The sequence below is a fragment of the Candida parapsilosis genome, contig 005809 (assembly GCF_000182765.1).
Source record: "Candida parapsilosis strain CDC317 annotated contig 005809".
Classification (NCBI taxonomy): Eukaryota; Fungi; Ascomycota; class Pichiomycetes; order Serinales; family Debaryomycetaceae; genus Lodderomyces; species Lodderomyces parapsilosis.
Window position 1 is genome coordinate 1,357,593 of NW_023503281.1, and position 15,456 is coordinate 1,373,048.

The 15,456-nt window shown below is 38.5% G+C and overlaps 7 protein-coding genes across 7 annotated transcripts; 3 read left to right on the top strand and 4 right to left on the bottom strand. All coding sequences in view use genetic code 12, as the record gives it.

The window, feature by feature from the left end:
- Window positions 1-1,357: 1,357 nt before the first annotated feature.
- Window positions 1,358-2,953, top strand: OPI1 (transcriptional regulator; the record flags this gene model as incomplete). Its single annotated transcript, XM_036809538.1, has 1 exon — window positions 1,358-2,953. One exon carries the CDS (start codon window positions 1,358-1,360, stop codon window positions 2,951-2,953), a length of 1,596 nt encoding a protein of 531 aa, XP_036666165.1.
- Window positions 2,954-3,572: 619 nt separating this feature from the next.
- On the top strand, window positions 3,573-6,449 carry CPAR2_206400 (uncharacterized protein; the record flags this gene model as incomplete). The annotated part of the gene is made up of 1 exon (XM_036809539.1): window positions 3,573-6,449. One exon carries the CDS (start codon window positions 3,573-3,575, stop codon window positions 6,447-6,449), a length of 2,877 nt encoding a protein of 958 aa, XP_036666166.1.
- Window positions 6,450-7,439: 990 nt separating this feature from the next.
- Window positions 7,440-8,030, bottom strand: GPI19 (phosphatidylinositol N-acetylglucosaminyltransferase; the record flags this gene model as incomplete). The annotated part of the gene is made up of 1 exon (XM_036809540.1): window positions 7,440-8,030. One exon carries the CDS (start codon window positions 8,028-8,030, stop codon window positions 7,440-7,442), a length of 591 nt encoding a protein of 196 aa, XP_036666167.1.
- A 227-nt stretch (window positions 8,031-8,257) lies between these two features.
- On the bottom strand, window positions 8,258-9,016 carry CPAR2_206420 (uncharacterized protein; the record flags this gene model as incomplete). Its single annotated transcript, XM_036809541.1, has 1 exon — window positions 8,258-9,016. One exon carries the CDS (start codon window positions 9,014-9,016, stop codon window positions 8,258-8,260), a length of 759 nt encoding a protein of 252 aa, XP_036666168.1.
- A 159-nt stretch (window positions 9,017-9,175) lies between these two features.
- On the bottom strand, window positions 9,176-10,326 carry CPAR2_206430 (mitochondrial 37S ribosomal protein mS45; the record flags this gene model as incomplete). Its single annotated transcript, XM_036809542.1, has 2 exons — window positions 9,176-9,631; window positions 9,835-10,326. 2 exons carry the CDS (start codon window positions 10,324-10,326, stop codon window positions 9,176-9,178), a joined length of 948 nt encoding a protein of 315 aa, XP_036666169.1.
- Window positions 10,327-10,647: 321 nt separating this feature from the next.
- On the top strand, window positions 10,648-12,669 carry CDC7 (serine/threonine protein kinase; the record flags this gene model as incomplete). The annotated part of the gene is made up of 1 exon (XM_036809543.1): window positions 10,648-12,669. One exon carries the CDS (start codon window positions 10,648-10,650, stop codon window positions 12,667-12,669), a length of 2,022 nt encoding a protein of 673 aa, XP_036666170.1.
- Window positions 12,670-12,823: 154 nt separating this feature from the next.
- CPAR2_206450 (uncharacterized protein) lies at window positions 12,824-14,962 on the bottom strand (the record flags this gene model as incomplete). The annotated part of the gene is made up of 1 exon (XM_036809544.1): window positions 12,824-14,962. One exon carries the CDS (start codon window positions 14,960-14,962, stop codon window positions 12,824-12,826), a length of 2,139 nt encoding a protein of 712 aa, XP_036666171.1.
- Between the last annotated feature and the right edge of the window lie 494 nt (window positions 14,963-15,456).

Genomic DNA, 15,456 nt, shown 5'->3' on the forward strand with positions numbered 1-15,456 from the left:
AACTTCACTTTTATCACATGCCAAAAAAGAAAGAAAAAAACCGAGATCTGTAACGGGAACTATAAAAGTAAAAAATAACACAAAAGCTGCAAGCAGACTAAACAAAATGTATTTTTCACAAGACAATGGAGAGAACGTGTACTTTATCAATGGTGTAATATTTGTATTCACTCAGCATAGACATACAAGAGGTATCAAACTATACGTAATTTACATCCACTTATTCTTGTGTTACTCGCATGTCTCAAACGTATGTGAGCTTATATATAAAACTGTTGAGTATTTCCTTTTCTTTTTTTTTTCTTTTGGGGGGGAGGGCAGGGGAGGTGGAGAAGAAAGCGGGGTAGAAAGGAAACTTTCTTTCTTATTCTTTTTCGGCTTTAAACTTAAACTTCATCTGCAACCAGTCACGTGCTCTCGGAGTTTTTTTTTTTTATTCGATTTGATTTATGCGTGTCTTGTGAAAAAAAAGAGACACATACGATCTTCAGACTTCATTTGGATCGAAATTTGGGAGTTTTCACAAACCTAGACTTGAAGGTGAGGATAATATGTGGTGATTTCTGGAGTTAAGCACTAGATAGAATGTATATTTGTGTCTGATTGATAACACTGTATAGCATGGCATTACGCGTGATAGAAACCTGTGCACTTTGTGAACTTGTTTCAAGGATGAGACATGGTATTTAAGTGCCTATTGCCATGAAATATGCTGGGTACAGTTGCAGTTAATCCAGAGCATAGACAGTAAGAGATCTACCTTCAAAGGGGGCAGAGAGAGAAAGATACAGAAGCTACATTATAATGCCGTAAGTGTACAAGTCAAATGCCATAAAAAAATTATCACAGGCAAAAATAAACTATTACGTAATACAAACGTTTTTTTTTACTACTCTTACTTATTAAAGTTTTAATCACATGGTACACTACTACTGCTACTACTACAATTACTCTGCTTTTTTCTTCTTCTATATAACCATTTGAAGACCCCCCCAACAACATCATCAACAATATCACCAACAACAGTTTTAATTCTTATCAACATTTATTCAACGTTCACATTGGAATAGAGGGTATATATAAGTCTACTTGTTTCTACACACATACACTAGAAGGGAAAACCAACTCCATCATCAACCGTTACTCACTGTTCAGTGTCTGCCTCCTTTAATCCTTTTTTTTTCTTTAAAAAGTTATACACCACCACTCCCCTTCACACACAACACAGTGTTTATTTTCCACTTGTGATATATATAACACCAGGGTCAATCCTTACTAAACACAGAAACTCACCATTTTTTTCAATTACAACTTCAACACACACGTCGTACTAGAGAACAGCACATCTCATAATATCATGGCACCAATCACCACTAACTTCCATAGCACAGCATCATCAGCAGATACAGATTTAAGTACCCCAGAGGTTCCACCACCACCTTACTCACAGGAACCTGTTGTTGACAAGGGCGCTTCAGTTTCACCCACTCATCGAACAGGATCTACATCATCCGCTTCTTCACTTTCTATTCATCATATGCTCAATAATGAAGGTCAACTGCAACCGCAACAGCAACTGCTCCCACTACCACCCATGATACCCCAAGAGCAAAGAGATTTGTCAGCCGCTCAAACATTAACACAATTGACTCGAAGTGCCACTCCTCCTTCTGATGCTGATACTATGGTCACTACTGATTATGAAGATGATTCAGAAATGATGACTGATTCTCAAAGACAACAGAGGCATCCTCTTGTATCCACTGTTTCTATGGTTGCTAAACATCCAATTGTTATGAATGCAGTTAAATACTACGAAACTTCAAAAAGAAGATATTCTTCATTCAACTACGCTGCTGGTATTGTTGAAGCCGCAACTATACCAATGGTTACCAGAATTGAAGACAATTTAAACACAAGACACCAAACCAAGCGACATGCATCTTCTTCCTCATCTCATGGTGCTGGATCACCTCTTTCTTCTACATTGAATCAACATACAATGTCTTCATTTGATAACAAACAGAAAAAGCGGAGATTATCTACTTCTTCAAACATGTCTACAGCAACAACTTCATCACAGTCTGGTATTGTACCAAGTTCAGATGCTAAAAAAAGATTACAGTTTTGCATTCACATTTTACAAGCAGCCAATGCAACCATCAACTCCAAAATCAATTTCCTTCAATTAAAACTTGATGAAACTGAAATGGCAATTAAAGAAAAGAGACATCAGTTACAAGCACAACGATCCAATGAGTCAGTTTTGTCCGATAAAACAACCGAAAAGACCAAAGGTGAAATTGTTGGTACCGTGAAAAAGATTATTCATCTTATACTGAACTTTCGTCCAAGCACTTTAACAGCCACAGCACCATCAGCACCACCACAATCACAAGTGACAGCTGCACAAGCCCCAGCAGCAATAGGGACCCCAGCAACCCCTACAACCCCAGCAGCTTATCATCCACACACGCTTTCTCGCACGAGCTCCTTTAATGGGTCCCCAGTACCTAGTGGATCTACTGATGCAGCAAACACACCCACATCTACTTTAACTCCAACTTCATCATATGGATCTTGTATGCACGACTATGAGTTGAAAAACACCATACGTGACATAATATTGCGTTTACCTGCATCATTGCAACACGCTGAAGACGACGGAGGAAATGATCGTATTTTTGTTTTTGCTAAAGAAAGTTTGGAAATGATTACAAAATTGACCAATGTTTTCAGCGAGCAATTGGCACATGTTGAAACGTGGGTTAATGGAGAAGTACCAGAAGATCCAAAGGAGGAAGTAATCACGCCGAATGAAAAAGAAAACGACGTGGAAATGAAGGATGAAAAGGGGTTTGATCTGGTCAGTACCAGATGTTCCAGCGAGGAACCTGACGGAATAACGTCGGCCACAAAAAGAATGAGAATCAATGAGTTGATTGACAATTGAGGTTTGATTGATTGAATTTGTTAGGTTGCATAGCACGCTAGTGCTGGAGGTTAGACCCATCTTTTCTTCATTTTTTCTAGGGTTTGATAGATCAAGGTGACTCACCACCCCAATCTAGAAATACTTCAACCAGCTTTAGTTGTGCAAAGTGGAGGGAAAGAAGTTGCCATGAGTTGATCTTATGGTTTGTGTATGTTTATAATATGATTGAAACTTTGTACTTTATGCATATGAGATTTGTGAAGGCATTTAAACTGCATATGCTTTTCAGTAGACTAAGTGATTAATGATTTCTTTCCTCTTTACGAACAAACTAGGCTTTGTTGTGATTCCAAAGTGGTTATTTTGTGCGGCTCTTACCTTTTCTGGTTCGCATGAATAAATATTCTTTTACATAGTCTCAAAGAAAAAGAAGAAAAAAAAAATTCTGCAACCATTTTCGAAGACTCAGGTTAACACAATATCCATTTGGTACTCACCACTCTCAGACCCAAACTATCCGTTTTACATGCAGCATTGACATACACAACTTATTTGTTTATATACACATTTTCACTTAAAAAAAAACAAAACCAAAGAGAAAAGATCTACACTGAACGAACCAGATACACAAAGAAATATGACTTGGACACCCGATCCCAATGCAGTTGAACAATTAAAACACATTTTCCAAGGCACTTTATCATCCAATAATGAAGAGCGAAAGTTGGCTAACGAAGCTTTGATTCAAGCTAAACTAAATCTTGAAATCGAAAATTACTTGTTTACGATTCTAGTTTTTGATAATTCTGCCAAGCCAGATGTTCGAGCAGCTGCTGGTATTAATTTGAAAAACATCATTTTGAAAAATAAAAGCAATTATCTGATTGATAGAAGCTATATCACAAGTAACATAATCCAAGGCTTAACTAGTCCTGATGCTATGGTGAGAAATATCACGGGGAATGTCATCACTTCGTTGTTTTCCATATATGGAATTACCCATTGGGGAACTGCTTTAACAAGCTTATTAACTTTGGCCCGTGATGGACAAAACAATGAAGTCAGTGCGAAACTTGGCCATGATCAACAATACTCCACCCAGGAAGCAGCAATGAGTGCTCTTGCGAAAATTTGTGAAGATTCCTATTTGCAACTTGATCGTGAATATAATGGCGAACGACCATTGAATTTCTTATTACCTGAATTTTTGAAATTGATGGATCTGCCAAGTATGAAAGTCAAGGCATATGCTGTGCATTGTTTCAACCAGTTTATCATTTTGGACACTCAATCTTTTCTTGTATTGATTGATCAATTTTTGACTAAAATCTTTCAATTGGCTCAAGATAGCGATAGCATTGAAACCTCTGATGCTTATATATTGAAAAAGAACATTTGTACTGCGTTTTTGTCAATTTTGGAAACAAGACCAGATAAATTGGCACCACAAATTGAAGGAATAATGAGTTATTGCTTACATGTGATACAGAAGGGAACAAACAACGAATTGAGTTTAGAAGCAGCCGAGTTTTTGTTGACATTGGCAAGCTCTAGTGATTTCAAGGCTGTCTTTACGACGGATAAATTGAAAGTGATTTTGCCCATATTGTTGGACAAAATGGTGTACTCGGAAGAAGAAATGTTCCTCATGGAAGTCGCCGATAACAATGATGATGCTGATGTGGCTGATAAGGATGAAGATATAAAACCAACCAATGCCAAATCAAAAGAAGCTAGGAGAATCAATGGGACAGCAAATGGAGATGTTACAAATAACGGTGCAAATGGAATAGGTGCGACCAATGGTCAAGGTGACGACGACAATAATGACAAAGATCAAGATGATGACGAAGATGACGAGGATGACGAAGATGATGATGACGACATGGGTGAATGGAGCTTGAGAAAATGTTCGGCTGCTACTTTGGATGTCTTGAGCGAAAATCTACCACAAGATGTTCTCATTTTGGCGTTACCCATTTTGCAAGAGAAAATTGTATCGACGCAATGGCCAATCAGAGAAGCGGCAATATTGGCATTTGGTGCCATGAGTAACAGTTTTATCAACTTGGCCAGTGATAAATTGCCCGAGTTGGTTCCATTCCTTGTTGATAGGTTACAAGATGAACAGCCAAGAGTAAGACAAATTGCATGTTGGACGTTATCCAGATATGCTGCGTGGGTTAGCCAAGAGGCACATGAAGGTGGTGAGTATGCCACTTTTTTCCAACCCACTTTCCAATCGATTGTTGCTTGTGCTTTGGATTCCAAAAAAATTGTACAAGAAGCTGCTTGCTCTGCTTTATCGGCATTCATTGAAGAAAGTGATCCACAATTGATTGAGTTTTATCTTGAACCATTGCTTAATCATTTTGCTCAATGTTTCCAAAGATATCAACGTAAAAATTTGATTATTTTGTATGATTGCGTGCAGACATTTGTTGAAAAGATGGGATATGAAAATTTATCACGAGATCCCAATTATGTTTCCATCTTGCTACCTCCCTTATTGCAAAGATGGGACCAATTACCGGATGATGATACCGCTTTGTGGCCCTTGCTTGAGTGTATGGCATCGGTTGCTGCCACTTTGAAGGAATTGTTTGCTCCATATGCCATTCCAGTGTATGACCGAGCTTTGAAGATATTGTCAAATTGTATCATAATGGATCAAAGCTGTCAAACTGATCCATCGATAGATACACCAGAGAAGGATTTCATGGTCACGTCATTGGATTTGGTGGATGGGTTGATACAAGGATTTGAGTTTCATTCAATAGATTTGATTCAACATCATGACAAACCCAGTTTTGACTTGATTGACTGTTTGTTGGTGTGTTTTGAGGATTTCAACTCTGATGTTAGACAATCAGCTTATGCGTTACTTGGAGATATGGCCATCTATACTATCGATCTTTTGAAACCGTATTTGCATCTGATATTCATTAGTATTGGCAATGAGATAAATAATAGAAGTTCAGAGACATTCCCAGTTTATAACAATGCTATCTGGGCATTGGGTGAAATGGTCATTAGATTACCAGCCAAGGACTCGGAACCGTACTTGTCGAATTTGATCAATCTACTAGTACCCGTCATCAATAGTGCCGACACTCAAGTGACGGTGTTGGAGAATTGTGCCATATGTTTAGGAAGGATGGGTCTTGTAGGGGCGGAACTACTCGCACCAAGGTTGATCGAGTTTATAACCCCTTGGTGCACCAGGTTTGTTCATTTGGTGGATAATGAAGAGAAACAAACTGGATTGCAAGGTATGTTGAAAATCATTGAGGTAAACCCCGATTCTGGTTTTGGTGGTTTGCAAACTCAACAAGGTAAAGTCAACCTCGCTAAATTTTTAGAAGTCTTGGCAAGTTATGATGACGCAACCAGCGAATTACAGCAACAATTTTTGAACTTGATCAATCATTACAAGTCAGTGGTGGGACAAGAGGGGTGGAATCAAGTGTTGAAATTTGTTAGTCCTACGTTGAGAAATAGCTTAGATATTTAATTGAGCGATGCAAAATGGGAGGAGTTTTCCAAAAAAGAAGAAAAGGGTCGACATTAGATAACAGTTGTGTGATACCATTGAGCACAAGGTGTAAGTAACCTCAATTAGTAGTTTATAGATATATAGGCGAGAAAAAGTATATAGATGTATAGGTGAGAAAAAGTATTTAGAGTTCAATTATAAAGTGGTAAAGAGGTGTAGAGTACGTAAGGAGACTGCTTCACAGCAGTAATGGACTGAGTCTTTATCAAAGTGCGAACTTGCAATGAGTTCACTGCTCAGGTTACAATTCAAACTTGTTTGTCAATCCGTATTGTTGAAACTCTCTAGTAATAGAAAAATACGCGTACGCAACTGGTGATGATGTATTCTTTAGAAACGGTGGTGTTGGTGAATTGTGTCCAGGTGTATATCGACTAGCATCATTCTCCTGTGCTCCATTGTCATTTGTGTATGCTGACTATAGTACCATATTTATGGGCAAATCTTTATCGCCTTTGTCGAGTGCTATGCACTAAGTGAATACTGGTCAAGCGACAAACTTCCAATAGCGTTCCGCGTTTGATCCAAAAGAATTCTGTCAATATAATTTTCAGTAAGGATGCCTTATTGTTGCCTGACATCAGCACGACAAATTTTTACGTATCTCTCCTCAAGCATGCCTAATTAATATGCAAGAGCCAAAGAGTATTAGATCTTTGTAGGACCTTTGTCCTGAGTGTCACATTGATCGACCAAAAAATAACAACTCTGAAGAATAATGTGTAAAGCCATAGACCCTTCACCGTTCCTTGAGTGTATGTGCATCATCCTGTAACTTTGAACCTGCTTATTTGCTAGCTAGGTCGACAAGAATTTGTGACATTCAAAATCGATGGCTAGGTGGTAAATAACATTATTTGAACCCCCAACTGATATGTCAAATTGTCACTTCGATGTAATATTCACCCTGAATAGGTAATGCAATGCCAATATATAGCTGCTGTTGATTCAATCTAAGTCACTATCCTCATACAAAATTTCATTCACCAAAGTTATTGGAAGATCCCACACACCACTTGGAGCTTGATGTATATACTCTTTGATTACTTCATTATTCTCGTTACCATCAGAGTTAGGATATTGGGTATATTGATCAACAAATGTGTTTACATCATTTAATTTCAAAGTCAATACCTCGGTATTGTATAATGCGAGGAACCAATAAACGAACACCATCAACATTAACGAGTAACTAGGAACTGCAATACTCCAATACTTGCCTGGGTAATAATCAATAGATAGCTTGTGTAACGTTGATGGTGGTATCAATGCCCATGCAATGTACAAAAAAAGTGCCAATGAACTCAAAACATAGATTGTGAACCCTCGGTATTCTGCTTGGGACAGTTTGATGTTTGAAACTGTGATATCTGACTCTCTTGCCAATTGATCTTCTGCAACCACTACCTGGGAAGCATTTTCCTCCTCCTCCTCCCCTTCGTCATCGGGAAACTCCTGATCTAATCTTTGTAGAATAGGTTTTGGTGAAGGGGTCCGCGAAAATTGGGTAGTGCCTGACTTCACATCAAGTAGTGACATGATGGAAGAAAGTAATGATAGCGGCAATGACAACAGTAGGAGGGAAGATAAGTCAATGACTCAATCTCTCTCTCTCTCTCTATATATATATATATATGTGTGTGTGTGTGTGTGTATATATGTGTGCTCAAGGGTACGTATGTTCTGTATTCTAATATGATATGTGTATTTTCCTGTTTGTATTGCTGGTTAAATACGATTATACTAATTTTTCTACTTCACCCTATCTAAACCAATTGTTTTCTTGAACCTTTGAAAAACAATTGAACAATTGTAATTTGTAAAACAGCCATACCAACCATCAATAGAACCTCAAATACAGAAAAGTAAAAGATTCTCGATTCAGTAGATTGAACGGTAGCTTGGTTCCTACTATTTCTGGTCTTGTAAAATTGTAAAGTTTTTGCCAACCCATCCAATTGTGATTCGATATTATCAACAGTTGCTCGCATATTTTCCACATGGGCTAAAGGTTTAGCGTTTGGTTGATTTGGTAAGCTAGCTTTGACATTGTTGGAAGTGGATTCATCCTCAACCTCGATTTCAAAATCAACAACTTTTTCCAGGTACGTAGACATGGTATTTGAAAAACAGAATTCATATTCACCAGGAGTTTGTGCTGGAAAGACAAAATCACCATGCCTCTTCTTATTCTCTTGGTAGATAATGTTTTGGTTTGGATCACTTATGACATAATCAACATCAAAGGAACCACCACTTTGAACAGCAAAATAGTATCTGATTTGAGTGGATGGCTTTTCAGTAAACACATAAAAACAGGATTTTTCTTTGGCACCCAATATGAAGGTGAATGCTGATGCTGAAATCAATTGGGCAAAAGCCAAAACACAAAGTATCGACTGGATGTACATCTTGATGGAAAGTTTGGAGTTGCTTATGATGTACCCGTGTTGTTGGAATAGAAAGAATTCGTTCAGTGGAAAAAAAAATAAAAATTTTTTTGAGTTCAAAAGACGTGTCGTCATTGTCGCGACTACGAAATTTGGCATTGAGCTTATAAGAAAGCTGAAAGCTACACATTACAAACACCTGTATCCTTACACTATCAAATCCCATAGATAATGTGCCCCCAGGTCGTCATTTTAACTTATATACAAGCAGTGCACCCTGTTGTTCGATATTCCTTATTGATCTGGGTGTAAATAAATCATCTTACCTGATGCATCAAATCCTATGGCTCTATCCAACTTCCTATCTCTTCTAGAAGCACCATAACGATGACCAAACTCACCAACATTCTTCATTGTGAATCTGAAAAGTTTGTTTTCATCTTTTCTCTTTTTACCGTACACAATATCAATTTTCTTATCCTCGATTGCTTGTTGTTGTTTTTGAGCTTCTTCGAGATTGAATTCAGTCAATTTTTTTAAAGTTTTGGAAGCAGGCTCAAGATGTAGAATCTTGGCAGCATCCACAGGCCCAAATGGCTCGTTTTCTTCAATGGTCAAGAATCTATCGGTCAATGTCTTGTGTGGGGTCGGAATTTCGGTCAAGTTATCGGCAGTGTAACCACCTTTAAATACTGGGAACATACGTTTCATAATGGTTGAAAATGATTTCAAATCTTCCGCAATCTCCTCCTAAATCATTCAAAAGTTAGTACCAACCAAGTTTCATCTTCATCAATGGCAAGACTTTTGTTTTGATCCCCTACTTTTTCAGGGCATAGGTTTATAACCATGTGAGTTTGGTGTCTTAAAGACTAATCGAATAAATATATAAATGCAATTTCATCATATTAAGGATCAAAAACTTCTTGCCGTGGGGGCTTTTGTACACATACCTTTGGTTGAAAATTCTTCTCAATGGCACTGAGCTTTAAAATGGCTTCAACTCTTTGCAAGTTTATGCCATACTTATGAGCAATTTCTTGTGGATGCAACCCATTAACTTGTTCATCCTCAACAATCTGAATTTTTAAATGTTCCAGTATTATATATGCTGTTTTGGTGTAAATGTTATGAGGAAATGGGTGTAGATGTGGGTCTCTGCCAGGTTCATCAATGTTTCTGACTCTTGATTGACCCAATTTGGAACTTCCTCCAACTACTGATTTCCCATCGTTTACAATATAATTCGGTCTGTTATTCTGCGGTGGGTAGTAATATTTGTTTTTATGATAATCACCAGTAATGCTTCTAGGACCAAGAAACTGACGAAACTCTTTGAGTAGTCTTGCCTTGTCCATTAACTCTTTTCTACTAATTCTCAACATTCGACTAGAAGTTGAAAACAGTCTTAGAACATTGCAATTGCTGGCACTTCTCACATTCATTTTTGGTTAAGTAATTTCTTACTCCCACAACCAATAGTGCAATGATATGGTTGAAAATTTTTCTTTGTCGCAAACCGAGAAAATTTGACCCATTTCGGTGTCGCACAAAACATATGACCAAACATATTCATTTGCGACACACTGACGACTTGTTTACCTTTTGGAAAAAAAAAACAAAACATTCCTTTCTCCTACTTTGACACTTCATTAACAACAGAAAGGATAAGTGATTTCTTTACTGAAAAGTTGCAACTCCACATAACAGTCTACAACAATAAAATCCTCTCCACTTTGCTTCTGTCTATTGTCAGTGCACCTACAATGTCACTGGATATACTAGCTGAATCCATACTTCATCAACGAGATCCATCAAGATTGTCAAACTCACAACATTCCAACGCGTCCTCATCAACCACCCGGCAACCAACAAATCGCACATCAATTGCGACAAATAATTACACACAGGTATATCGTGTATCAACAACAACAGCAGCAGCAGCAGCAGCAGGAGGAGGACTTAAGCGTGCTAGACATAGTGAAGATTCAGATGATCCATTCAAAGACAAGTCACAAGGCAACACCAAAGCTGATCCAAATGACTTCAAATTGCTGCAGCATAGCTTTAACAAATCATTTCTAAAGAATCAGAACCTACTAAACTCACCTGGAGTTCGATCGCAAGAGGTTCATGTATCTCATTCACAGCTCTATCAAGGCTCATTACAAGACCTGTACCAGCAGCAGCCACATCGTCATCATCAGCATCAACAACAGCAACAACAGCAACAACAACAGCAACAACAACAACAGCAGCAACAACAACAACAGCAGCAACAACAACAACAGCAGCAGCAACAACAACAACAACAGCAACAGCCAAAACACATTGTGTCTTCGGCATCTCAAATACAGCGACCACTAGCTCCATTCCAGGAAAAATCGTATGTGGTGGAACAGCAACAAGAAGAAGATGAAGACGAAGTTTCCCTTGAAGTCCTTGAAGATATGCATAAACTTGAGCAACATTTCCCCATATTGGCCACTGATTATAGATTGATAGACAAAATAGGTGAAGGTACGTTTTCCACCGTATACAAAGCAGAGGCAATCAACGGCAGAATCAGACTCAATAGTGACGTTTGGAAATCACCCCCTTTAAAAAAACACAAGACTGCCATGGGTGATGCCGCATTGACAAAGATAAAGAAGAGAAAGAATGCTATTGTTGCTTTAAAGCAAATTTATGTCACGTCATCACCAAACAGAATATTCAATGAGTTGAATTTGCTTTACATGCTTACTGGTAACTCAAGAGTTGCTCCGTTGTTGGATGTTTTGCGTCACCAAGATCAAATAGTGGCTATATTGCCTTATTACCATCATTATGATTTTCGTGATTTCTTCCGTGATTTGCCTGTCAAGGGAATAAAGAAGTATATGTGGGAACTTTTTCAAGCTTTGGAGTATGTTCACAGTAAAGGAATTATTCATCGTGATTTGAAACCAACAAATTTCCTTTACGATCCATTCAAAGGACGTGGCGTTTTGGTCGATTTTGGATTAGCTGAAAAGCAAGCTACGCAATTGACGTCCAATTCTTCTTCCTCTACATCGACCAGCTGCCCTTGTTTGTCGAAAGAGTCCCTTGTTACCAACAAATCTTTATCGAAAAGAATGTACGTGAAAGGTGCATACCCCAAATCCGATAATCGACCACCAAGAAGAGCCAACAGGGCTGGTACTAGGGGGTTTAGAGCACCTGAAGTTTTGTTTAAATGCACAAACCAAACTACCCAAATTGATATTTGGTCAGCAGGAATCGTTGGGTTTTCGTTGTTAACTCGTAAGTTCCCTTTGTTCAATTCGCCTGATGATACTGATGCCATCTTGGAATTGGCATGGATTTTTGGATACGAGAAATTGGTCAAATGTGCTGAGTTACATGGGTGTGGGTTGGAAATCTCCATTAATCAATTGCATAAAACCAATGGCAATTTGATCAAGATTTTGTACGATTTCTTGAAAACCGAGGTTGACAATGACAGTGTCCCTGAGGATAGTGTCATTTTTGATACTTTGAATCTATTCAACTCAACTGGGGAAAAGTTTATTAGGCCTACATATACTGAGGAACCCAATATATCTCAAGATGAACGCAATTTGATGATTGATGAGTTTAAAAAGGAAATGGAAGATTACAAGGATCATAAGTATTTAATGGAGTTGTTGTATTCGTGTTTCAGATTGGATCCAACAAAGAGATTAACTGCAAAGGAAATACTCAGGTTGCCATTTTTCCATGAGTTGTCTCCCTTGGATAAAGATGAAGATATATTATTCTAAAAAAGACGAGGATACTCTTTTTGCCAATTACACTCAACCTAAAGAATATTGTGTATCTATTTATACAGCATCTTGAATTGAATATATATAATGTCAAAGTGAAAACAAAAAATTATACAAAAGCGTTTAAAAAACATTTAGAGTATTCAAATTGTCATCCATCATAATGGTCGTAATTGAAATCGTCAAAACTGTGTTCGTCATCAACATCAAATGAGTCACGTCTGGAGCGTTTTCTTTTATTTGGCATCATTTGCAAACCATTTGCATCATCCAACTTGGATTTTTCCTCTTTATATGAAATTCCATCGGTACTTGCGACGGCGTCTTTACCTTCGTCTTTAATGTTGATGTCACCCTTGTCGGTGTTGCCGCCTTCCATATTGTTGCTGCTATTGTTAATCATGGCCCTGTTCCACTTTTTGTTCAATTTTGTAATCAAATCATTTTGTTCCTTGACTGATTGCATGGCTCTCAATGGAGTCAATGGTGGAATATTTGCACTTGATGTATCGTGCTCGTGTGTAGGCACTTTGAAATCCAGTTTTATATGATTACTAGCAGTTGAAGTCGGGTTGAAATCAGCAGTTGAAGTCGGGTTGAAATCAGCATTTGCAGTCCTTGCTCCGTCAGAGTCTCCATGCGTAACGCCACTAGCGCCCGCGCTGGTGGGTTTTCTTGTGCTCTCTGTGTCATTGAGCGACGACGACAATCTCCTTCTTGGCACCACGGTCGATGTCGAAGGAATATTGGTGAAAAATTTAGCCTCAGATAAAGCCGTACTTAAAGGTGGCGACATTGTAATCAAATGTGAATGCAATGCACTATTGGGCGATCCCATATCCGTGGAGTTACTGTTGGATAAATCGTAGGCATTGTTGAACTCCATTTGTAAATCTTTCGAGAATGCTAGTTTCCGTTTTAAGTAAAGTGATTGTTGGATTAAACTCGTGGATTTCAACTTCTTGGTTGGTGCCACTGGTGGGGTGAACAGAGTTGTAGATGACGAAATAGGAGTAGTGTTCATTTCGGGATTTTCTATTTGTTTCCCAGCGGTATCGTGATTCAACTTGGGGCTGGCAAGCACATTATCCTCCAATGTTGAGTCATTGTGATGATGTTTAACTCCATGATGTAAACTTTCCGAGGTTGGACTTGCGTTTAAGCTACAGATATGTGAGTTTGTATGATGATAAGACACGGGGGATGTTGGTATCGTGGTTGGAGTTGTATAGATGTCATGGAACTTGAACCTGAAATCGTTTTTCAAGTGCTGGAGTGAAACTTCATCTTTAAAACTGCGTCTCTTTGGTCGATGCATAGTTTTTGCCATACTTCTTGATGTTAGTGTGGAAGCCATGCTGCCCGATGTAGCTCCAAGAATGGGTGTTGTTGGAATGGTTCGTAAGGTATCACTAGATTGAGGGACTCCACTACTGGTGGTCATGTTTGTGTCATATTCAGACTCATCATCTGTCATTACGGCTGAACCCTGATTGATACCTTCTGAACTACCCCCATTTGAAGATCTCACTCTTGAGTCACAACCACTGTGATCAAAGTTGTAATCAGGTCTATTGTTTTGCCCATTGAAGGAGTTCCCGACAGGTGTCATGGTCAATGTATTATGACTCACATGACCAAGTGATGCCAAACTTGCGGAACTATCATTACGTGCATGGTATCGAAGATTTTCATCAACTGACACAATTGAGTTACGAGCACTTCTTTCTAGACTCACTATTGACATACTCCTGGTCGAACTTGGTGTTGGTACGACATTTTGTATAGTATTGATGTTTGCTGAAGATAGTGTTGGTGTTGAAATTACACCGCTTTTGTTGCCAGTTGCTGCGCCTGCTGTTGTGGTTGCTGCTACTGCTGCTGCTGCTGTAGTTGCTGCATTACCAGATGTAGAAGTGGGCGAAATCGAATTTGCATGTGGATTGATTGGTAATGACTGCTGTGTGGCATGTGATGGTGATGGTGCTGGTGGAGGTGGCGGTGGTTCAAACGCTTTGTTGTTGTTGTTGTTGTTGTTTGTTGTCGATGATGATGACACTAAACCAGGTGAGGCGTTCTGTCTCGACACTAGTGTGTGGTGGGGTTGTTGTTGTTGTTGCTGGGTGGTCAATGACGGTAATACAATGTGTGGTAACGTGTTTGATTGGGGCAGTAACAGACTGATAGGTTGCGGTGGTTGTGGTTGTGGTTGTGGAGTTGAGTATGATGAATGATTGGAATTGAGTGAGTTCATTGATGAAGACCTCTGTCTGGTGAATGTAGATGACATCGTTAGTGATAAGTTGATCCTGCACTATGCTGATCTGCTAAGCCAGCTCTATGCTTTTTCAAGTGTCGTTGTAAGATTACAAAAAACAATGAGTGCTAAATCAGTAAACGCCAGCAGCAGTTGAAAGTCCGAATAAAAGAACAAATCTGTTCAATGTCTAACTCAAACACGACTTGTACGCAAAAATTGGCTTTCTGTGGTAGTATATTTCTTGATCTATGTCTCTCCAAATGTCCAATGTATCTGATACATATATGTAGATACCACAATGAATATATATAATGTAGTGTGACGATTAATGTTTTTTCTTTCTTTCTTTCTTTGTATCGGGAATCTTTTCTGCAAAAAGGGTCTTTTCTTGTTTGTTTGTATATTATTTTATCATCGCTTATTGTTGTCACTTTTAGTTTAGGTTTTTTTTGGGCTTGTCACATGTTCTCCCTCCTCTGCCGCATCAACAGAACAAAGAAACAAAGAAAAGTTCAAAAAGCTTC